The 24,322-nt window shown below is 38.0% G+C and overlaps 1 protein-coding gene and 1 pseudogene across 2 annotated transcripts; both read right to left on the reverse strand.

Moving 5' to 3' along the window:
- Positions 1-6,644: 6,644 nt before the first annotated feature.
- Positions 6,645-10,218, reverse strand: LOC102715407 (annotated as a pseudogene). Its single transcript, XR_005812170.1, has 6 exons — positions 9,904-10,218; positions 9,692-9,796; positions 8,232-8,289; positions 7,955-8,130; positions 7,800-7,860; positions 6,645-7,675 (listed from the first exon to the last, which is right to left on the reverse strand). The product of XR_005812170.1 is annotated as a probable prolyl 4-hydroxylase 6 (transcript).
- A 3,577-nt stretch (positions 10,219-13,795) lies between these two features.
- LOC102707692 (hydroxyproline O-galactosyltransferase GALT6-like) lies at positions 13,796-17,821 on the reverse strand. The gene is made up of 7 exons (XM_006657469.3): positions 16,987-17,821; positions 15,907-16,139; positions 15,512-15,799; positions 15,297-15,425; positions 15,009-15,182; positions 14,366-14,473; positions 13,796-14,285 (listed from the first exon to the last, which is right to left on the reverse strand). Exons 1-7 carry the CDS (start codon positions 17,819-17,821, stop codon positions 14,076-14,078), a joined length of 1,977 nt encoding a protein of 658 aa, XP_006657532.3. The 3' UTR covers positions 13,796-14,075.
- Positions 17,822-24,322: the final 6,501 nt, after the last annotated feature.

Raw genomic sequence — 24,322 nt, forward strand, 5'->3', positions numbered from 1 at the left:
TGCCAAGCTACGTACCCCTCTCTCTCTCTCTCTCAATGTCTCCGTCAATGTCTCTCTCAGCTCCGGCGATCGAGAGGCGGTGGTGGCGCGGCCGCGCGCGGGGGGGTTTAAAGGGGAGAGGAGAAGGAGACGGGCAGGTGGAGAGGCGAGTGAGCGATTAATGGCGGGATCAGACAGCAAGTGGTTGCTGGCGGCTGCCATGCCATGGCCATGGCGTTGCAATTAATCGGAGAGGAAGAGGTAGATCGATCCATGGATGGAGAAGTTATTACACGAGCATCTACTGCTGCAGTGCTGCAGGAAGAACACACTGTAGCGGTTACCAATTTTTTTTTTTCATCTCTATCTTTTCGCTCATACTTATGCTCATAAGTCAAAATTTAAATTTTTAACCTTAAATTTAGAGTATATTTTAAGGGTTTTTTAATTTATTTTTTAGTTTTGACTTTTAGATCGCTAAAAACACATATATAGGAGTTTTATTTATGTAAATTATTTTTATTTGTAAATATGTCGATCATCACTTCTGCCTTCAATTTACCTTGCTTGAATCAGGGTTTTGATTTCGCAGTGCAGAAATTCGGAGTTGAAATTCATATCTAAATTTGAACGTTATATGTCCTAATCCAGATAATTGTTTCGAAATATTTGCCTGGAGGAGTTTCCTATCGGGACCAGTTGGTAAACCCAAAATCCTTTTAGAAAAAAATGGAACAAAATTTCAGAAATTGGTTTGGGTGTCACAGCTGTACGAATATATACATATGTTTGAGTGGTACATGCTGCAATAGTTTTTTCAAAGGAAATTTGAGTCGATTAATTTCAATAGTATCTGGAATAGTGTTTTGAGATGTGTTGTGCATCTGGCCATGATTTGATCAAGCGGCCCCACAAAATGCTAGAATGTTTCAAATATAGTTAATATCAATTTTCCATTAGTTGAGAATGAATTCACTATATAGAAAAGAGTAAATTTAGTTATTACCAATGTACCATCGGTAACAGACTCATCATTTCACTTATTCTTATTATAATAACTGAAATGATTTATTAGTAATTAGAAAATAATTCAAGTAAAATTTTCTTATACGTGTTTTTAGTAATATTAAAGCAAATGTTGTAAAATAAATTCCGATGAAAAATTTCAAAATCAACTACAAAATTAAGTTTTTAAAATTTATTTATTTTTGGCTTATGCTTGTAAGCTTTTGGCCTAAGGACGAGGCTGTACCTGCTGCCAAGTTGAACAATTCCTATTGCAAACATAAATACCCAAAAGAACTGCAATTTGGAGAAAGCATTGGTGTGACCGTGGAGATATGATATATTATGGGTTCAAATCGTACCATTCACATATATTACACAAATAAGTAGTCTCTCAACAAAGATTTAGAGAAATAGGCATTAATTACAAATGCATTCTCTTTAAATTGTGTTATATGGTGTATTCATGGGTGGGTGTGGCATGTTTGCCGTGTAACATATTTTCTTTAAAAACCTATAGTTTCTAACCATGTAAAGCAAAATAACTGAAATTAGTTGTCACCTGCCATGGTTGGTGTCCAGTTCAAAAGGCACAGTACAGGTTCGCTCACGGGCTGGACCCTTTTTTTCTGGCCTTCACGCGACGGCACAGTAGCGGAGTAGCAGTGTAAAGCCACTCTTTGAGTACTGCAAAATGAAGGGGATTCTTGTGATATTTTAAACTGACAGGTAGGGTCTGTGTTGGCAATAACTGATGTTTTTCTCTCTCTCTCTTTTTTTTTGGGAGCAATAAATGGTGTTTTGTCAACTAAGCTTTAATACTCTTGCTGTCTCTGTACCGGCAACAAGAATAAAAACATACGTGTCTGGGATATTTAAAATGTTGGTCACTGTTACATTTGATATTTAATCAGATCTACATGTTACGTGGAGTGACAAATATGTAAATATAGACCGTGATAATGTAGCAGTGCAAAATGATGGTCTCAGGGGAAAAAAAGGAAATTAAAATAGTGAAAAAAGAAACGGTGACTAGTGTTTTTTTTTGTTTGTTATACCAAAAAAAGCAATAAGAGTGTGTTAAAATACCACCCACTAAGAGAACTTTATGGTATAATATACTCACAGTATATATTGCTAATATCAATAATAGTATGTTAAAATTTTCCACAATATTAAAGGGGTAGCTTAGTAATTTCCAAGCCAATTATGAAATCGAACCACAGTAGCAATATATGGCGACAGACATGTCATGAGCACAATCCTACCATACTCATGCATTTATAGCATATTGTCCCACCTCCGGCCCAAGTGGCCAATAAAATAAATAGATTAATTTACTGAATTGCCCCATACACAATGCATAGAAAGATTAATTTACCACTTTGAATTTTATACCAAATATGTTTAAGTGGATAGTAAATCAATGTGCACTGTTTTAATCATTAATACTAGCAGTATATACTACCGGTACATTAAAAGTTATTCCCACTAAACACCTCTGTTTTGAATAAGTGGTTAAAAGGGAGGCCGTCATAATTTGCATGGTGTAACTATGAACTAATGTGATCATATTAGATAGTCATGCTACGTTACATATGCGATTTTATAGTTCAGAATTTTCGATATGAATTGCCGGTTTTTTATCGATATGGCATGTTTCTATCTGAATAGTTTCGTTTTTTTTATTTCTGATTTGGATTTCATTTTAGTTTTTGTTTCTGTTTCCAAAGAAAAGAAAGGTTACGAAAATGGTTAAACAATGTGTGTATATGGTTTTGATATACGGGGGATGTAGATCAAACATACTGAAATATAACTGAGAAACTAGAAAATAACGAATTTACAGGATAAAAGGCAGTCTTTTGTTACAATATTGAGTACTATCTCACCTACCATAGCATACCATTGAGATAATTACCCCGCCATTAGAAGAATAAAGTTTGAAAATAGAACGATAACTTTGAGTCTTGCTTCTTTTTTTTTTTTAAAAAAAGAGATTTTTGGTAAGGTTTCATCAACTTTGGGTAGGTCTCACTCTTTCAAGCACGCAATGATGGGAAAATGTTTTATCACTTGGTCGGATATCCACTCTTTTTGTGCAAGTCATCTAAATAGTCATTAAAAATATTAATTTTTTTTATAAGATAGATTAATGTGAGATATATCACTCTATAAACATACATGTTCAAATTTGATTACTACAAGTTGTAACAAAACTAACAAAATTAAGTTTAAATATGTGCATACTAGTTTTAGACTTTCAGTTTATTTTTTTGTTACAACCTGTAGAAGTCGAATTTGAATTTGTATGTTTGTGAAGTAATATATCTCATATTAATTCATCCTGTTATTTTTTTTCAAATTTTAATTATTTAGGTGACATGTAAGAAAAGAGTAAATATCCAACCGAGCGATCAAAATCTATCTCCAACAAGGATGGACTTAAAGTTGAACATTCATGAATTTAGTAATGCCAATTTTTGGGGTAATTAGGTCATTGGTAGTGGCAACTCTTGTCATCAAACATGCGCATCAGCGCATGGAAACAATACGCACAAACATTGCCCATGAACGGTAAACACATTTCTTATGAAAAAAAGATCGCAAAATTATGAAAATCCCATCTATTTCTTGGATCCAATGTAAACAAAGTACAACATATGCATAAGCTCTCTAATAATTTAGTAGTATAGTACTAAGAGTGAAAATAAAATTTCCCTAAGCTGGCTGTAAACTGCAGTACAAACTGCACACACTTTTGTCCCCACTTTAGTCTGCATCTGTTACAGAGAAAAGCACTTGGTACACACATCTTATTCCCTCAGTCCAGTACACAAGAAGACTGGTCAAGAAAAGAATAGATTAGCCCCAAGAAGAAGAAGAAGGTTCATCTTTTAACTGAGGACAGAGTTTCTTATCAGTCTTCCTCACACTGTCACACAGCTTTGCTTTTAGGCCACATTCAGGGTGCACCTTTGGCTGTTCAAAGCTAACACTCTTACAAGAAAAGAAGAGAGATAGCAGAGGAAGGGAAAGAAAGCATATGCATTGGAGAGAATCCATGGTTGCTTTGGCAGCTTGGATGTTCTTTTTTCTTCTTTAGCTTGGCATCTTGGCTTCTACCAAGGCTTCTTCCTGCTTTACTGCAGTAAATTCTTTTGGGGGGTAGTGCTTGGTGTAGGAAAAGGGAAATTACAGAAGATGAATATGAAAATTGAAAAGGAGATAGGCCTTCAAAATAAAACTTTTAAGGAAATTAACCAGAAATAATATAATGTGCAATTGAAACATACCAATTTTTTATAGTTTTCTGATGTCTCGTGCAGAAAATTGTCCAGTTGCTATCAAGTGATAATGTTATGTGCAGGTGGAGCATGCTAATTGGCCAATCAAAAGAATCCTTAGTAAGTGGGTCTACTTTGCCTTGGTGCTAGGGCACAAACTACAATGGATTTCACATCTCATCAAAAGATAAGAAACAAAGCCAAAAATTATTGGTCATCTTATCTTTACCTGTTCCTCTATAGAAAACTTGCAACGTGCTTTTCTAACCAATACAACAAATAGGACACTTAAAGGGAAAAAAAATCAACACTACAAACATGTGCAAAGTCACTACTGAAAGAAAAGGAGCTCTTGCCCATATCCCTTTGCCAAGAACCTTTGATGCCTGAATTTTGTGAGGGGGAAGCTTGGCATTGCTGTCTTTAAAAACCCAATCACTAGGGAGAGCTTTTGTTTTGAAAAAAGCTAAAGTTTATATGCCTAAAATTGTCTTAAATACCAGTTCTTAGAACAGCATAGGCCACCTTCCTCTAGTTACACCAGCATCCTGCAACCACAAATGCAGCTCCTGTTTTTCCCTCCCTTTCTTGCAACACAACGATCTAATCCACAGAAGCTCTTCAGAAGTTTCCATCCATCGGGGTACGTGCCGCCGCCTACACTCGGCCTGGTGATCTTCCTGATTCTCCAGTTCCTCTGAAGAATGAAGACCATTAGAAATTCAGAGGGAAGAAAGAAATGATTTGAAAGCCTGCAACTGTAATGTTCAAGGTGACACACATATCTTGATCATTGTGGCTTTTGATTGGTGAGAAGTAGTTCGTTAACTGAGTTAGATGCATGTTGGTTAATCATTTCGGGTATGATAAGTTCATGCAGGGTGTTCATCGGTTGGAGTAAAGTAACGTATTTTCCTTTATCAAAAGGTTAGCACACTATCATCATGAGAAGCTCTTTGCATTGTGTAGTGAAGACAAATAGTCTGACCATCTTACATATTGTTCTCATTATGCAATCAAATTTAAACCATGCATTTCAACCTTGTACAATACTACATTTTTACACCGCAAAGCAAGCTTAAAGAAGTCATATTATGGAATGCCATAAATGATAGAGTTCATTTTATATTAAAAAAACAGAGACTTCAAAAGCCAAAATCCAACTTATACTAATCGAGATGAAACAAAAATAGGAGTGGAATCAATATTCAAACAAGTACCATGAATTATTATTTCTAACTAATCACTTTTGGTACAATGAGGAGACAAAAACAAGCATGAACAGAATTAAAAGCTTATATGTTCTTTGAAATTAGGCAGACTGGAAGCCTTCTCAATACAGAGTATCTTGAACATTCAACAAGACCACATCTCAGGTAACACAATTAGATATAAACAATTTGCTCCTCTTGTTAAAGTTTTGCTGTGAATAAGAATTCCCAGAGATTCATGGAAGGTTGAAGGGCCATTAACATCTTGTAGTTGACACATCTCAAGCTATATTCTGACTAAATTTGGCGAAACAGAAAAAAGGGGGGGACATGAAAAAAGAGCAGTACATCTCATGTTTGCATGCTATAAAAGTTACCTGTTGTGGATTGGATCAGGTCCATTTGGCACCCTCCTCTTCATGCTGCTGAAAGGATCACCAGCATTGGAATCCCCCAATGTCCTGTGAGCCACTCCTCCATTGATCATCATCCTTCTACCCCCTACACCAAGAACACTCCCTGGAGACTGCTGTTCTGAGCCTGTTTCCACCAGCAAAGACACCAAAATGAGGCCTCCAAACATGATGGCCAATGTTGTCGCCGATACCCGCCTCGCCGACCCGGCAAGCCTGCTCATAATAACCCTAAATTTCTATATCCTTGGGCACTGTCACCACCCCTCTATGAGCATCTCATAGGGTGGTGGTGCAAGTGTGGAAACTCCCCCCTCAATGTGAGGCTTCTTCTCTCTGGTTATATTGTGGAGGCAGTGGCATGTGTTTCTTTGCTCCTGGTTTTCTTCTCAGTTTCTTCCTTCCTTGAGCTGGTTCTGGTGTGCTTTTGAAGGGCCTAGATAATGCAGAGGCATGGTAGAATCAAAGGAGGTGAGGCCATGCTTGCTTTTTGTCCTTTGCTTTTTGAGTTATGTTGTTTTCCTTCCTTCCTTTCATTTTTCTTTCTCTTAGATCTTGATTGGTGAAAAGAGCCAATGGGAGCAGCATTGCAAAATTGAAATTGCTGCCTGATCGGATTACTCAGTTACCCTTGGAGCATAACCAAGTTAGAGGATAATCTAGTTTGCAAGAAAAGTGTTTAGGGTAAAGAGAGACTTGAAAGATCTAATCTTTGAGTAAATCTAGGAGGAGGCATGACACATGAGAGATTGCTCTGGTAAAGCGAGGTCCAAAAGCAGATCATTCAAAGTGTGAAGCACCCTGAAGAAACATACACATCTACCACTTTCAGGTGATATGTCACTGTCCTTATTATTAGATTGTGACTACATGGATCACACTGTCCTCATCAACCCTACATGTATTACTCATGGATCCTTGAAAGGACATTTTCAGTCTACTGTTAAAAATGTATGCAAATTAGATGATTTTTATTAGGGTCTAAACTTGTTGTCTACGTGGATTAAATGCAAGTTTTGAGGTAGCAGCAAACAAAGTTTCCTTGACTAAAAGCCAGGATGATGCAGGAGATAAAGGCCATAGAACTTCTATATTGTGGAAAGGGCCAAAGGAGTTTGTTATTTTTGAGACAGCCTGACACACTGCTGTGCTGAAATCCACTGTTATGCAAGCCAACAAAATTAAAGTGGAACAGGCAGTGGCATTGCTGCCAGAAGGACAGATTCCATTTCTGCATCAGTAAATACCAAAACTTACTCCAAAGTCTTCATCTCCAGTTGCTGTAAACTTGAAATTTGAAAACCATAACCTAAGGATGTAATATTAGTTACCACTGTTTTCTGAAGAAACGATATGCTACTGTTCACTGTCTGAAAATTCAAAAGCTACTACCTATTTCAGTATTTCGTCTGAAAATGCTCTAAGTATGTACAGATGTGAGCACAGGATTTAAAAAGAAAACACAGCACATTCTAAGAATCACAGACGCCACAGCTCTTCCGGCAATTCCCAGGCAAGCCGTCGGCGCCTACCATGTATACCGGGTTCTTCTCACATTCTCCAGCTTCAGCCCATTTCACGCAACGTGCGCTGTTGTCGGAGCATCCTTCAGTCTCCTTTGGGACAGGAGGATGCTCATAGGACCTGATGCGTATCCACTTTGGTGCAGACCATTTTTCACCTTCTATCACAGGGCAGCTCCCATGGAGGCTGAGCGGGTCCGGTACGCCGTCGACATGAAGGCTAAAGAAGAGCACTGCATCGCCTTTAATCGGTTTCACTGCAATTAAACTAGCTTGGTTAAGCTCAGAGCTTCGATGTGGGTGTGATATTTCAGTTCTTGAAGATGAACTAGAACCTAGAGAGGTGTCACATTTGAAACAACTCAAAATGTAACCACTTACCTGCCAATCCTTTATGTGCACATTCAGAGAAAGTGTCGTCCTTGGGCTGAGACTCCCACCCCTAAATCAACGAGCAGTTTAGAACCAGTAATGCTACAATAATTCATAAATCATTTGGATTTCTAAATGTCAAGAACATAAAATTTGTAATGTACCTCAGCATTGGGGAACACAGTCTCTCCTCCATTCTCAACGGTGGACAAATACATAAGCACCGTCGCGTAACGGTGGCCTCCCAGTGCTTGATTAACCTTGTCTTGGAAATAATCAAAATGCGGTTCATACTTCTGACCGTGCTCGTACCGAAGTATCTGAATATTCTCAGCGTTTTCTGATGAAAAAAAAGTAGTAACATTAACATGTCAAAGCTTGCTACTTAAAACAAAAATTCAACAGAACCAAACAATGAGACAGTCACAGTCCAGCAATTACCTTCAGGAAGGAAGGTCCACGCTGCAATTCTTTTCTCAATCCTACTCACCACTGGATCCTTCACAAAACAAGCAGCACATTCCATTACACACCACAATGACAGAATCCATTGGAAAGTACGAGAGAGCAAGCAACAAATTAATGCATGCCAAACCGTTGTAATTACCAAATCGCCTAACTAATGTTCCTACCAAATCTGGTCCCTACTGTAGTACTGTGCCAATTGCTAGCTATTAAGCCATAAAGTACCAGTTCCTGCAGCTATAGATGGATGGATGGATGCTACTGATCTCTGCATCCTTAGTAACTGCAGCTCAGAGGAGAGCCAGTGGTCCAGTATCTGACGCTGGCCTGTATGTTCACCGGTTGCCGGATACCCAGGTTCAGTATTAGTACAACAGAACACTGATGGTGATCTAAATGTGTTCAGTAATTGCAGCATTGCATCGCAACAGGAATAGCATTGATCTTGTGAACATGGTTATCTCAACAGTTGCCAGTAAATGCGATTGGCTGCGACGAATTAAGAGACAAAAGCTGGAGAAGATATGCAGGGAAATGGACCAGTCCGTGCAATAAAAGTGTCAGCAAGTCTGAACCTAGATGCAAGGATGAGGTCCATTGAACAGTGTGAATTTTGCACAAAAACTAGTTAGTATTCAGTTGAAAAGTAATATTATCTATATGAGTAAATTTCATAAAACTACACATAGTTTGGTCGGGCTATCAAAGCAGTGGTAACACACGAGGGTTTACTGGAAAGTAATTCACTCCAAAGCACCAGCAGAGGGTACAGTACTGTTGATGTTAATCTGGCAGACTTGTCCCACAATGCAATGCATTTTGAAGGATAAAATTTTGATCCGTTTTCCGTTTTCGCTGCGTTGGTGCAAATATTTTTATTTTTGCACCATTTATTTTAGAAAAGACATTTGTACTCAACCCGATCAATAGATACTATTCACTTTTTTTTTGGGGAAACATGCGAAACAGGAATATATTAAACAGTTCCAACTTCCTCCACCACCAAATGTGATATGAGGGTACAAGAGTTCTCTCTCCAAAACATAGAACTATCCTGAGTTCTAGCATAATTTGCTAAATCATGGCTAATCCTATTCTGAGAACGAGTAATTATGCACTTTTTAACTTCGACTAATTATGCAAATTTAAAAGTATATAATATCCGCATTAGCAATGTGTAGTTGTGTAGCGTGTCATAAGTACAACCATACAACTTTTATTAATCATAATTCAGGAATCAATTGTCTAAAAAATTATTGAGCAAAGTTGTATATTGATGACCAAGCAAATTAGGACAGTAAATATGTAGCCACTAAAAACAAAAAACAAAAAAAATTCCCCAAAGCTAGGGTCTGAGTGAGATCATTGGCATTGAACACAAGCAGTACATGAACATGACATGACATTAGTGCATCAATGGCGGCTGCCGTGGGTACCTGGCGCTTGTCGAGGAACATGCCGGAGCTGGTGCGCACCTCGCTCATCACGCTCTTGCCGGACTGGCTGTCCGCCACCATCGACCTCTGCATCTTCTTCTTCCCCTGCACCATCCACCCACCAATCATCAATCGATCAATCACCGGCGGCCATGGAGGATGAGATCGGCATGCGGGATCAGAAGAGCGCGGCCGCGCTGTGCTGTGCTGACCAGCTTGACGAGGTGGTCGCACTCGTCGTCGGAGAGGAACCCCTTGTACACGAAGATCCGGGGCCTCCACGACACCGCCCTCACGCGGGACGCGTTGAAAGGAGGCGCCGCGGCGACGCCGGCGCTGTCGTCCCCGGCCTCGCCGAGGAGCAGCAGCGGCACGACGGCCGTGGCGGTGAGCAGCAGCGCCAGCGCCAGCAGCACGCCGCGCATCCGCTTCCTCATCGCTATCTATACCCCAAACACCAAGCAAGCAAAGCAAGCTACTCCTAGCTGCGAAGAACGCGTCGCGTCGGGGCTTCCCGGATTCGCCATTGGCTCGGGCGAGTTTTATACCGTGGGGGGGAGCGGGCGGCGGCGCCCGCCGATCGGAGGGAGGCGCGCTGCGCGCGGCGGACGGTTGATTTGAGAGTTTTTTTGAATCCTGTGGTTTTCTTCGGTCGCCGGCAAGCGGCGGCGCCGGCGGTTTGAGCCCACGGCATGGCGGAAACAGCTGGGAAACGGAAACGGGGCGGGTAAAACGGGGTTGACCTCCCAGCTTTTTTTTTATTCTCCTTTTCTATCGTGGACTTTGGATTTTTTTTTTGTTTTTTGGCCATGTTTTTTAGGCTCTGAACTGTTTCTTTGGTGAATATTTATAAAATATTCAAACAAAGTTCTGTTAGAATGCTTTTCTAAAACATAATTTTTAGTTTTTTATAGTTATTAATGGCTAGGTGAAAACAGACAGTCAATAAAATTTCAAAATTTCATCGCAATCGAACGGGGCCGTATACTGCTACTAGTTGAGACTTCAGGCGTGATATACGACGTAGACAGTGAAATTTATGATGGATTTTTACGTAACTTGTTGACTTCACGTACGCATCGGGGGTGTTGACCGGAGTGCTGTAGTCTAAGGGCCCGTTTTTTCTCCCTTCTATCTAACCCACCAAGATTATATCGGTTTTCACCCACACTTTTCTCGCATCGTTGGTATATTTTTTAAAAATATTATATAAAATTTTTTAAAAAAATTATATTAATTTATTTTTTATTTTTATAAATAATAATTAATTAATCATATACTAATATGTTGGTATATTTTTCGAGCCGGTTAACTAACCTATAATTCGTGTTAAAAACATCTCTTTCTTCTTTTTATTTTTTTAAAAAAGATTCTCGATGGAGCACGCGAAATGAGTTGAGAGCTCAATCGAAATGCAAAGAATTAGTTAGCGCTATTTAGTTCTCAAAATCATCGCATCAAATCTTTAGATGTTCAAATTAAGCATTAAATATACATAAATACTAAAACTAATTACACAGTTATGGATAAAATCGTGAAACGAATCTTTTGAGCCTAATTAGTACATGATTAGTCATAAGTGTTATAATATCAACATGTGCTAATGACGGATTAATTAGACTTAAAAGATCCATCTTGCGGTTTCCAGACGGAATCTAAAATTTGTTTTATAATTAGACTACATTTAATATTTCAAATGTGTGACCGTACGCATCGACGTGGTCTCTCTCCCAAATATTTTTGAAACTAAACACAGCCTTAGTTTCACATGAATAGTTTAATTGCTAAAAACCCTTTAGAGAGATTCTAAGAAATACTATATCTGTACTTGAACAGATGCCACCATTAATTTTTTTTGGCATAGGTTTGACCATTAATTTTATTAAAATACTTATATAATTATCATTTATTTTATTATGTTTGGATTTATTACTAATTATATCTTTATTATAACCTAATTTTTACATATTTATAAAAAATTAAATAAAATGAGTGTGATAAAAAGTCAACCATGCCATCCGTTAAAATACGAAGGGAGTGTTCCCTAATTATTTGCACCCATAGGAGTGTCACATGTTATTATTTGGTTCTAACAAATGATATTAGAGTGGTCTGAACAAACTAAACTAGACGTTAGTCCCGTTTTACCTTGATTTTGACATAAAATATTAGGGGACTTGGTGAGAGTTTTGATAGGTCTAATAGCAGGCTAAAAGACAGCTAAATGCTAAGGTGGAGGAGAGATAGGAGGAGAGAGAGGAGAAGCGAGCTATAAGCTTATAGCCAACTCTAGTATAAGAACAAAGAAACTTTGTGAGAAAGACAAATGGACCATGTATTAATTATAAACAGCTAACTATTATATGGGTGAGCTGAGAGAAGGCTACAAGGATTCTTATAGCTAATTTAATGGCTATATTATTAGCCTTGCTCTAACGGGGATAGTTAAGGCTCGAGCCTCCATAGCTACTTGCTATGTCCACTCCTGCATGTTAAGTGATATTCTCATAGGAGTATGCAATCAGATATTCTTTTCATAATTATTTGTGCACAAACAAGGAGACATACATTTTCTTTGGGTATCATGAAGTTTTCTCAAGAGCGAGTATAATAACAGATTATAAGCTGACAAAATGCTTATGTAGAGAAGAGAGGGGATGAGAGATGAGAAGTGGATTGTAATCTTATAGCTAGCTTGAATACCAGAACCATGAAACTATGTGAGATAGATATGTGGGTCCTACATTAGTAATAAACAGCTAACTATTATATGGGTGAGCTAAGAGAAGATTACAAAGAGCCTTATAGCTAACTTGTTGGCTATATTATTAGCATTGCTCTTAATGCATCTAGCTTGATGTGAATAGAAAACTGCTAGAATTTGATACTCCATATTTCAGTAGATAACATTGCTTATTTTTTTTACATGCTTGATTATTTGTTTTATTTAATTTTTATACAAATATACGACAATATAAGTTATAATCTAAATACATTTATTAATAAATTCAATCTTAACAAAATAAATGATAAATACAAGTTTTTAAATAAGATAAATGATTAAACGTATGCCAAAAAGTCAATAACATTAGAATACAGGGGGAGTATGTAATAAACTTTAAATGGAAGAAAACTTTCAATAGTATTTTTATTGTAACTTTCAGTGTAATTTGTATAACTATCAAATATAACCTTTTGAAATACTTCAAATTGTATTCAAAATAGTTTAAGGCAAAGCGCTGTTAGCCCGTTCACCACAAAATTTTGTAACTTTTGATCATAAACTTATTATAATTATAATATAAAATTTTGGAAACTTTCGACAGGACTTTTTTTATACCTTTCAATTGAAATATTTTGTAAACTTTCGACGATATTGGAAAATAGTTTCAAGAGTCATGTGGTAGCAGCGAGAACTGTTAGCCGGATTCACCATAGGCCTACAACGGCCCAATTATATTCACATGATGCAATTCTTTTGGCCCAGGAGCATTTTCACGCACCACGCATCCGGCCCAATTGTATTGCAGGGCCCTCTTATAATGGGCCTGAAATATACGGCCCACGTCTGAATCTTCTGGGCTCCACTCCATTCAGCGAGTACGACGATTTTACTACCGGAATTTCTCTAGCATACGTCTCAGTGGTTCAAGAGACAGTAATAGCAGTGATCAATTTCGCTATAGATCATTCTTAAAAATCACATAAATATAACTATAACTTATATTATAGTGTAATTATAATAAAATTAGCATGTGATTCTAATATAACTAGCATATAACTACAATGTAACTAGTATTAAGCTATAGGTATTTTTTTTATTTGTACGAGACTTTCATGTTAGTTATATACTGATTGCATTTTTAACTACATGCTAGTTAAATTATAATCACACTACAATTACCCTATAGTTACATTCATGTGATTTTAAGGAAACAATCACCAGTCTCCCAGCATTAAGAGCATTTTCCAGGCTAAAGAGAGAAAAAAAAAGGAACACATATGACTCCCAAGTGCCAGCCAAAAAGTCTCATTATAGGGACTGTAAAACTCAGAAAATTCCATTTTATACACCAATACCGCCGGTATAACCTCAAAAATTCCTAGGTCAAATAAATTTGACACGAGTATAGATATCAACATGTGAAAGAATCCCCAAGAACATCGATCGGGTGTCAGAAATCAGCAGCTTGAAACGGGCCACCGACCAAAAGAATGAACGAATCATATCAAGTGCGGTCCAGAAGATGAGAGCTCCTCCGAACCGTCAGCGTCGCTGAATGCTGATGATTTTCTGATGTTACATAAGCGAGAGAGCTGAGGCTGAGCTACGAGTTAATCGTCTCTATTTGCTCCAAAACGCGGCGAAATTTTGATGCCACTGTCATCTCACGTTGCAGCATTGGGTACTCCCGGACTGCAGTTTCCTCCAAAGGCAAACCATGTGCTGAGGGGACTGATAGTGAGCTGTGAAGTACCCATCGAAACAGCCAGACTGGTAGAACCTGACATCGTGCCGGTATTCGACTGGCCGGCGTGTGTTGTTGAACTTCTCGACCCACATGCCCATGTTTACATCTTCCATCTTAAATAGCTACAACAAAACCACGCAGCAGTTTAGTTCAAGTTTACGGGCAGAATGTATGCTATATACAAGGTACAAGCGTTGTTTACCCTAAGTGTCTGATTGTCAAATTCAGATACGATGTAGCGTGCAATATCTGCTGAAATCACATAGCCAGGACCATTGGCATAATTTGGGTATGCCTCCTCAGGCCACTCCTGAAAATAGGACCAGAATTGCAACATTTAAATCTCACAATTCAAAAAAAAAAAAACTATATGCCAAGAAGAGCTATCATCCACTCTGATACTAACAGCCGACAGCTAAGGACAGCACAGAAGATTGAATGCCAGCTTTACATGAGATATACAATTTGAACCAGCACCATGTTTGTCAAAATGATATGTTGCCTTTGCATTGTTCAAAAGACTGGGCCAACATTGATTTTAAATGTTTTATAATACTATATATTTGAATATAATTTAGTGGTGCAGCTAATGGTTCATGGTCATATAAAAGGGGATATATATGAATAATAAGAAGCATGTGCACCATTTCATCAAAAGAAGAGGAGAATATGAGAACAACATATGTTAGTTGGTGAATATTTAATGATTGGCTGGAAGCATATGAAAACACAAATGCAGAGCAATGGGGCATTCCATGTTTCACAACACAATATCCTTTCAAGTTGCAGTTTTCTTATCTGATATGCTTAGTAGTGGCTTTAAAATAAGGGAAAGAGCAATTTACCTCATAAGTTACAGCCCACTTGCCAGACCTTAGTGGCCTATGGAAGTAATTCATGCTTCCTACGTACACACTCTTATCACTGCGAACTTTCTTCACTTGATCCAGTACAGAGTCAATTCTAACAAAGGTATCATCATCGCATTTCATGATATATTTTGCAGGTATGACCCGCACCTGGCATAAACAGACCAAATTAAATGAATGGATAAATCAGAACCAAAGAAGCGTGTGAGATGTTCGTAGCTAATGTGTAAACACGAAACTGTCATACATGTTAAATTCACTTACCCCATACTCAGCAATAGCGATGGTCTTCAGAACAACAAGATCATAGCTATCCATGAAAGGCACTATAACAATGTCTTGAAAGAATTCTGCTTCCCTTTTCAGCTCTGCATTGACCTCCTTTTTTCCATTCTGTGAATTTACTTTAACTGATTAGAGACTTAGAGTATGAATTTACTCAAAAGAGCAATAAAACCATTAAGTCAATCTATAGTTACCAGAGCCACAAAGAACCGAGCTACTATATTAGTTGATTTCCTTGTATACATCATCCACGACTTACGTACAGCCATTCTCTCAGCAAAATGGCTGGCTGCTGAGAGAATTCCAATAAAAAGCTCAACAGGCTCGGTTGGTAGTGGTGGTGCCCTCCACTGTTCAGACATTTCAAGGTATCTCTCTGGGGCAAAACTAGGATGTGAATTGGGCAGGGAACTAGCAAAAATGGATTCAATATCGATGTCTCCATTCAGAGACAAGCCAGTTGCATCCTCAAGAGTGTAACCCTGCAGAGACCATCAGTTCAACAAAATTAGCTATGGAGATCTCAGGAAGCTGCTCAAGTGGTCATGCAACTGAATTACGACTTTGTGATGCTTTAAGACAGACTTACAGTGCGATAAGGAAAAGAAGTGACATGCCGCCCATCAACATTGACATGGTAACCTTCCAAACCAGCTGTTAGAGTCAAAACAAACAGCTTGCCTTCTGCGAACGGGTATGGCCAACTGATGTGGACATCCTTTGGCCTACCAATCAGACGTTTCACCCACCACTTCATCTTCGATTCCTCAGACTTCTTGTCGTCATCACGAATCCATTTCTCACACTTAAGTTGCCCATCAACTGAAAGACCAAAGACATCATCATGAAGCAAAGTTGTTACACTCTTAAAGTAAAAGAGATCTCAGTGTAACTTTAATTCCAAGTACAAGTCTTTCTCCTGAATCACAAGAAACTGGACTTGCTGCAAAAAGGAAAAAAAATGCTGTTCCAGCTTATTTTTGAAGAATGCCCAGGGGCCAGGTGCTGAAAACTTCAAGAAGCCCAGTGCAATGCTAGTACAGCTCGCTCAAAAATAAACCCACAGTAAGTCAATAGTTCATCGAACATGCTTGCAAGTTGAAAGCTTCGGAGCTGCTAGAATATTTGCTAAACTAGACTAATTGCAATCAATTGGACAGGTAGACTTATACAGTAGTAAATTATACCGTAGACACAAAACTAGGCAATCAATAGGTTGAGCTCACGCTAATTGAGGAAGCAAAAAGAGAAAAGTAAGTTCCACCTCCCACCGACACCGTAACACGTTATCAAGTCAAAATGGACATTCAGCCGATAAACACGGTTTCAGGTCAAAAACAATCACCATCAAAATATTCTCCAAATATTGGTAAACAAATCTGACTCTTCTCTAGAAATTTCTTGCCAAAGCCTAAACCTTTTCTGCCCAATTTCCACCAAGCACAAGCTATTCCACGCAATTAGACAACTGAAGTTGACGCCTTTAATTTTTTCCTAACTAACAAACCGCTATTCACACCTAACTCGAAATCGATCTCCAGATTCTAAACCAACGAATTGCGATCATGCCAGACGATTTGATTGAATCAAATCAAATCGAACCAAATCAAATGAAATTAGTAGTAAAATGGAATTAATCAAAACCAAATCCGGAGCTCGATCGACTCACCAGTCTCCTCGGCGGGGCGGGACGCGTAGCCCTCGCAGCGGTGCGACTGCCCCCACTGCATCCGGTAGCAGCTGTTCATCTCGATGACCGGCTTGCCACTGTAGTCGCCGCGGATCCTGGGGTTGAAGTGCAGTATCCTGGGCGGGGCCTCCCCGTCCACCGCCTTGGTCCCGACCAGCTCCACCATGAACTGCGACACCATGAGCGGCGCCTGCCCGTCCTTGCGCTCCGCGATCTTGGGGTCGTACTCAGGCCGCGCCGGCCGGGGGCGCGCCACCAGCGTGACGTGCGACCCCAGCGCGAGCCCGCACGGCAGCTCCACCGTCCGCACCCCGTCGCCCGGCAGCTGGTCCCCGTGCACCGAGATCGAGGTCGGGCAGGTTGGCGCCGACGGCGGTGGCGACGACGAAGCCGCCGCCGCAGCAGCAGCATCCCCCCCGCCACCCACCCGCAGGTGCTCCAGGTGGGGCCTCGCCGCCGCGAACGCCTCGGCAGCCGTCCCGTCGAACGGGGTGGCGGTCGCGTTGGGCCGCGGGAGGAGCAGCAGCGACGAGAAGATCGGTGGTAGCGCAGCCGCCGCCGGCGCGGGGGACGCCGCGGGGAACGCGTCCTTGGCGGGGCGTAGAGGAGAGAACCGCGAGGCGGCCGCCGACTCCGCCTCCAGCTCGCGGCGGCGGGGGCGGTGGGTGGGCATCGACGCCCCGCCCCCCGCCCCCGCGGAGGAGGAGAATAGCGCGAGGGAGGGGAGCTCGAAGAGGAGGAGGAAGGCGACGTAGCCGGCCCCGGCGGCGAGCAGCGCGGCGCGGGCGAGGCGCTTCCGCGGCCGCGGCGGCATCGCGGCGGGGCGGGGTGGAATGGAAGGGTCTAGAAGGTGGCGGTGGGGGAGGGAGGAGGGGAAGGGGGAAGTAGCCGTTTCGTGGGGGAGAGGAGAGAGAGGGGGTGTAATTAATAAAGTAGTACTGCTAGTCTACCTGTCGGGATTGGGGTTGGACCTCCCGGGTAACAGTAACCTGAATATCTGACCGTTGCCTCTGTCTTTTTCGATATTTGTATTTTTAAATTTAAATTTAATGTTGATTTTAAGGCTTTTACACTTGTATTTATTTTTCAGTATTGGTTTTGTCACTAAGAATATATAAATAAATTTTTATTCATAAGTTATTTTCGTTTGTAAATATGTCGTTTGGTTTTTTTATGAAATACCCATATAATACTCTAGGTAGCAATAAACCCAGCGGATCATCTATCCTATCATTCATAGATGATACGAGAGGAAAAAGGTTCTAGCTGGTAATTTATCCCATCATCGACAAATAGTATTATCTACGTAAATATGGATACTGTCTTTCTCTATTTATGTCTCAACATCTAATCATAAGATAAAAAAATAATATCACTATTAGAGAAGGTGATTATAAAATATTAATAATGTATGTAGTAGATGATAAAATATGAATGTTCTGTCTCACTTAGCCAAATTATTTTGATATTATGTATTTCAGCACGTCTTTTGTTTTTAGGAATATTTTTCCAGTCTCACACACCGCTTGACTAGCTGATTGCTGAGAATCCCCAGGGGCAACTTGGTAAACTAGTGACTAGAGAGAGACATTTTTCTTCTTCATCGAAATGAATGGAAATTATAATTCAGCGTGTTGGACCAGTCTGAAGATGACATTTTAGTAAATCCAAAATTAAATGTGACATTCTAATAAAACCACATTTTAAGAATATTTTCTAAGGGGTGAGGTGGTGGTGGTAAGCTGTAGCGGGTGGAATGCCAAGCACCAAACTGAGGTTGTATTAGTATTAAATATTCTCTATTTTCTACGTTATAAGATTTTTTTTGACTGTCTCGTTTTGTATGTGTGTTAATATATATATATATATATATATATATAATATTGATATATGGATTAATATAGAAAAACTCAGAAAGTGAGCAGTAGGTTAGATTGTTAGAGGAGGCTGCTTTGACCGAAGATTGTTTGGTTGTTCTGTCATGTTTTACATAAGCTTCCTCTGTTTATCAGTTAGTATTTGTTTGTAGCTATAGTTATGATAAAATTTCCTTCTAATAAATTAGTCTGCACGAGTCAGTGGTAAGGTTTAGGCTTACCAAGGCGTGGTGAAGAATTTGATAACCTTAATTTAATCAAGTATGACAAACTGACAACTCATATTTGTAAACGGTGGTGAAGAGTGGCTAAAATGCAAACAGCATTGAACCACTGATACATGAGAGATTTGTAAAAATGGGATTCTAAATATCTGACATTTGTAAATTTCACACTCGGAGTATATGAAATGTGGGTCCATCTGTGTCTATAAAATGTGGGTCCAATAGCAAATCTACGAAACACCACGATTGGAGTTCTATTTTTTCAATACCACGATTGAAAGTCCTATTTTTTCAATACCACGATTGAGAGTCCTATTTTTTCAATTTTTTCCAAATACATAGTCCACTTTACCATGAGTATACTTCATCTGTCTCAAAACATATGATTTTTTAAAGTGTTTAATAGAGATTGTCAAATTTGCAAATGTGAGATGTTTGGAATCCCATTTTTACAAATCTCTCTATGGCTAAGAGGAATTTCTTTGCTACCTCTAAATAAAGAAAAATAGATGAATGTAGAAGGGTATACGAGGGAAGAAGGAAAAAGGCCGCGTTCGGCACTCGGTATACTGCCTTAGATTCCGTTATTTATAAGCATGTTTCCCAAAGTGCTATGTCTATTTTTTGAAAATTTTATATATTAAAGTTGCTTTAAAAATCATATTAATCTATTTTATAATTTTTATAATCAATAATTAATTAATCATATACTAATCTATTACTATGTTTTCCGTACCGGATAATTAACATCCAATCGTGGCCAAAGTACAATAGAAAATAATTGATGAGACCAGTAGTACTGTGAATAGGTTATAAATCTTGATACTTTAGATTAGATTTGAATCCTATAAATTCTTATATATCTGGCTAGGAGGATAAAGATGCAATTTGATATCGGTAACTGAACCATATTTTTAGTTTTGATTTAATAAGGATAAAAATAGTGGTACAGATAACTTATATTTCATATATCATGACACAGATAGAGAATTTCCAATAAGTCATCCGGCTAACATATAATTAATTATTTTAAGTTTATAGATAGTGCAAAGTATATGTTGTATTAGTATGTACCTAGATCAACCATGCATCAATATTTTTCTGTTCCTCTACTTACAAACTTCTAAGGGTATCGTCGAAACACAAAATAAATGATTTTCGCAGATAAGAGTCGAATTCTTCCAAATTTTTCTAAATCGTCCAAACCAAATATGTTCTAAACGATATCGTACCATAGACGCTGACGGTACACCATTACTTATTCTTCAACAAGAGAAAACAGAGATTAGGCAATTACTTATATATATATATATATATATATATATATAACAAAACTAATATGTACATCCCTGTTAGTATAAGTTATTCTACACTCTTCTTCACTTCCAAGGCTCCAAAGGCCTATCCCACCTTCTGCCCCTCTTTCCTAGCCTAAAAATTATCCCCACCTCAATTAAAGATTAGTCAAAGAGTTCCCCACATGGATCAACCTCTTATGGGCTTTCCCTCTTGCCTATCTAAGTCCACCCTCATCTCCTAGGAATTCTGCAGTAACACGAAGAAAAAAATACAGTAACATGATAACTAATTCATAGTAACAACGTATACCCATGAGGGATCTACTTTTTTAAAGCACTTTTTTCTAACAATTCGGTAGAAACGTTTTTAAAAAATAATATATGAGGTAAGAGATAAAGTTGTTTAAAGTTTGAAATCTTAAAAAATATCTATAGGATTTGTATTAGTATACACTAATGTTATGACAATAGCTGCAGTAACGCTATATATTTATGTAGCAATAACGCTAAGTTACTATAAAATATGAGTATTGTTACTGCAAGTATGCAGTAACATAGCTATATAAGTGCAGTAACATGTGCGCTGTTACTGCACAATTACAGCACAATTACAGTAACATCGTGATATAAGTATAATAACATCATGATCGAAGGACAGTAACACGAGATGTGACTACATACTATTGCTACAATACAATTAATACATATGGGAGAGCTAGGTTGTATTTCCAATCTTTAGAGAGCAATATCTCATGTGTCTTATATTACTTTTTAAAACCGTTTCACTACTGTGGTTAAAAAAATATGATTTAAAAAACTCGATCCGTCAGTATGTTGTTACTATATATTTTATAAGACATGTTACTGTATTTTTATTTTCGTGTTACTGTACTTTTTAGCAGACGGGACTAGACAAATGTAGGTGTGGAGAAATGTTAATGGACAGGTTTGACCAACATGGGAGAGGTTTGATCAGGCCAGGAGAGAGGTTTTGGGCCCTTAGAAGGAGGTGGGAGGTTGGTTTGGGTCTTATAAGAGAAGGGGGCATAGAATAGCTTATTCTATGGGGATGCACATATTAGTTTTGCTATATATATATATATATAAAATATGTGCACCCCTCTGAGTATAAGCTATTCTACACCCCTATTTCAAGAACTAAAAATCACCTTCATTTCAATTAAAGTTTAGTCAAAGAGTTTTTCACGTGGGTCAACCCCCTTATAGGTTTTCCCTCATACCTATGTAAGTCCACATCTCGCCTCATAGAAATTCTGCAGTAACACAAAGGCAAAAATGCAGTAACACGACAACAACTAATTTGCAGTAACAATGTCAAAACATACCTATAAGGGATCTACTTTTGTAAAGCACTCTTTTTTAACAATTTGGTACAAACGTTTTTAAAAAATAATATATGATGTGAGAGATAAAGTTTAAAGTTTGAAATCTTAAGAAATATCTATAAGTGTAATAACAATGTGTCTTCTATGGCCGCGTTCGGCATGTATAGTTAAGTTAACTTATGGTCCGGCACGAAAAACGTAGTATTAGATTAGTACATGATTAATTAATTATTAATTATAAAAATATATAAAATAGATTAATATGATTTTTTAAAACAACTTTCCTATAGAAATTTTTTTGCAAAAAATACACCGTTTAACAGTTCGGGAAGCGTGCGCGTGGAAAATGAGAAGGTATAAGTTAACTAAACGGGGGGCCAAACGCGGCCTATGTAGTAATACCACTATATTACTATAAAATATGTGTATTGTTACTGCACAATTGCAATAACGTCGTGATATAATTGCAGTAACCATGCGATATACGTGCAGTAACAGGTGTGTTGCATAATTGCAGTAACGTCGTGATAGAAATACAATAACATCACGATAAAAAATACAGTAACATCATGATTTCATATTGATGCTACACTGCAACTAATACATGTGAGATAGCTAAAAATTGTACTCCCAATCTTTAGAGAGCAATATCTCATGTGTTTTATATTATTTTTCAAAACTGTTTTCATCACAATGGTTAAAAAATGTGATTTAAAAATTAGATCCGTCATGACTATATTTTGACGTTGTTACTGTATTTTATAAGGCATATTATTGTAATTGTGCCTTCGTGTTACTGCACTTTTTAGATAGACGGGAGTTGACAAAGGTGGGATGTGGAGGAAGATCAAAGAACGAGGTTGACCAGCGGGAGAGAGCTTTGACCAGGCTAGAAGAGGGTTTTTGAGCTTTTGGAAGGGAGTAGGAGAGGGTTTGGACCATATAAGGGGAAGGGGAGGAATATAGAATAACTTATTATAAGAAGATACACATATTAGTTTTGCTATGTATATATATAGAGTAATATATATATATATATATGGGCCAAGACCCGTGGGTTATTTCACAACCTATTTAATTCTTAAAAACAATTTAGCTTGAAACTCTAATAATTTTATTTTTAACCCATTTTGAATCTGGGTCTTAAATTTTGTAGGCAAAATGGTTGGAGTCATTCCCACCCTATATAGGTTTCCATCTTTTGCTTTATTGAATGAATAAGTTAAACAACATATTTGTAAAAAAAATAGTTTATGATAATTTTTTTATAAATAACTAGTCTTAGCGATCTAAAAGCAAATTGATAAAAAATAAACCACGTTTAAAAAAATCTCAAAATCAATTTAAATTTAAAGCGAGCGTAAGCCTCGCTATTCTTTCCAAGTTGTGAAGATGATATTCCTAAAATGAACCTTTTAACTACGATGCATGTAAAGAATTTTCTAAAGAGATGGTAAGAAGAGTACACCATCTAATTTTGACACGAGACTGGCAACGTTAGACTTCCAGTTCGATCGGTCGTCCCGTTGTTATCACTTATCAACGCCGTCGCCTAGCATTCTTTAGAGCAGGTACAGTAGCAGGGCTATAAGCTAACTATAAGCATATTTTAAAAGATAAGAATAGAGAGAGTAGAGGTGGCCTACTACTAATTTATAGCCAGCTGCACATAGGCTCCAACACAAAATGTGCTATGACATGTGAGATCATGTATTGATGTTTTGTAGCTGTATATATAGGCTATTAGATTGGCTCTAGATGAATTAGAGCTAGCAGTTGGCTATCTTACAACGTTTTGGACTGGCTTCAGCTTAATTTCTCAGGCACGAGTGTTCATATATAAATGCTGTTGGAAATGCTGTTAATTTGTCAAGTTCCCTCTCTTTAATTGTCGGGTAGTCTTAATTTCTCGAGGCGATGCCGTACAGATTCCACTATTTTCAGGTTTAGGTGGTGTTTAGATTGAGAAAATTTAGAAAATTAGAAAAAATTAGTCACACGTTAAGTATTATTCATAATTTATCATCTAATAAAAAAATCAATCGTAAAAAAGTTTAAATAAGACGAAGAGTCAAAAATTGTAGGTAAAAAGTGAAAAATTGATTTATTTTGGGACGGAGGAAGTACGTGATTATCTAGTTAATTGGACAAGAAAAATTAGGTTATGATGTGTGAAGCCTGTTCAGGACACTTTAGACCACTTTCATAATGTTTAACTCCCGGCTTCTGCATCCTGTGTCCGCTTGAGATTGACACCCTCGTTTACCCTCGTTTCATTTATTATTATGTTTATAAGATAATATTTAAATTTTAAATATATTTAGATTTTATTTTGAGTTTTTTATTGAGGCTTGTCTTTTCGTTTCTGCTCATGCTTATAAACCAAAATTTAAATTTTTAACTTTAAATTTAAATTTGAAGTTCTTTTTTGGTATTTTCATCGTTTTTTATTTTTGCACACCATCTTTTTGTTTTTGTTTTTATTTATTTGACAAAATTTAATTTTTTAGCTTTAAATTTAAAGTTGGTTTCGAGGTTTCTTACTAAGTTTATTTCCTAGCCTTAACTTT

Source organism: Oryza brachyantha, chromosome 7, assembly GCF_000231095.2.
Source record: "Oryza brachyantha chromosome 7, ObraRS2, whole genome shotgun sequence".
NCBI classification, from domain to species: Eukaryota; Viridiplantae; Streptophyta; class Magnoliopsida; order Poales; family Poaceae; genus Oryza; species Oryza brachyantha.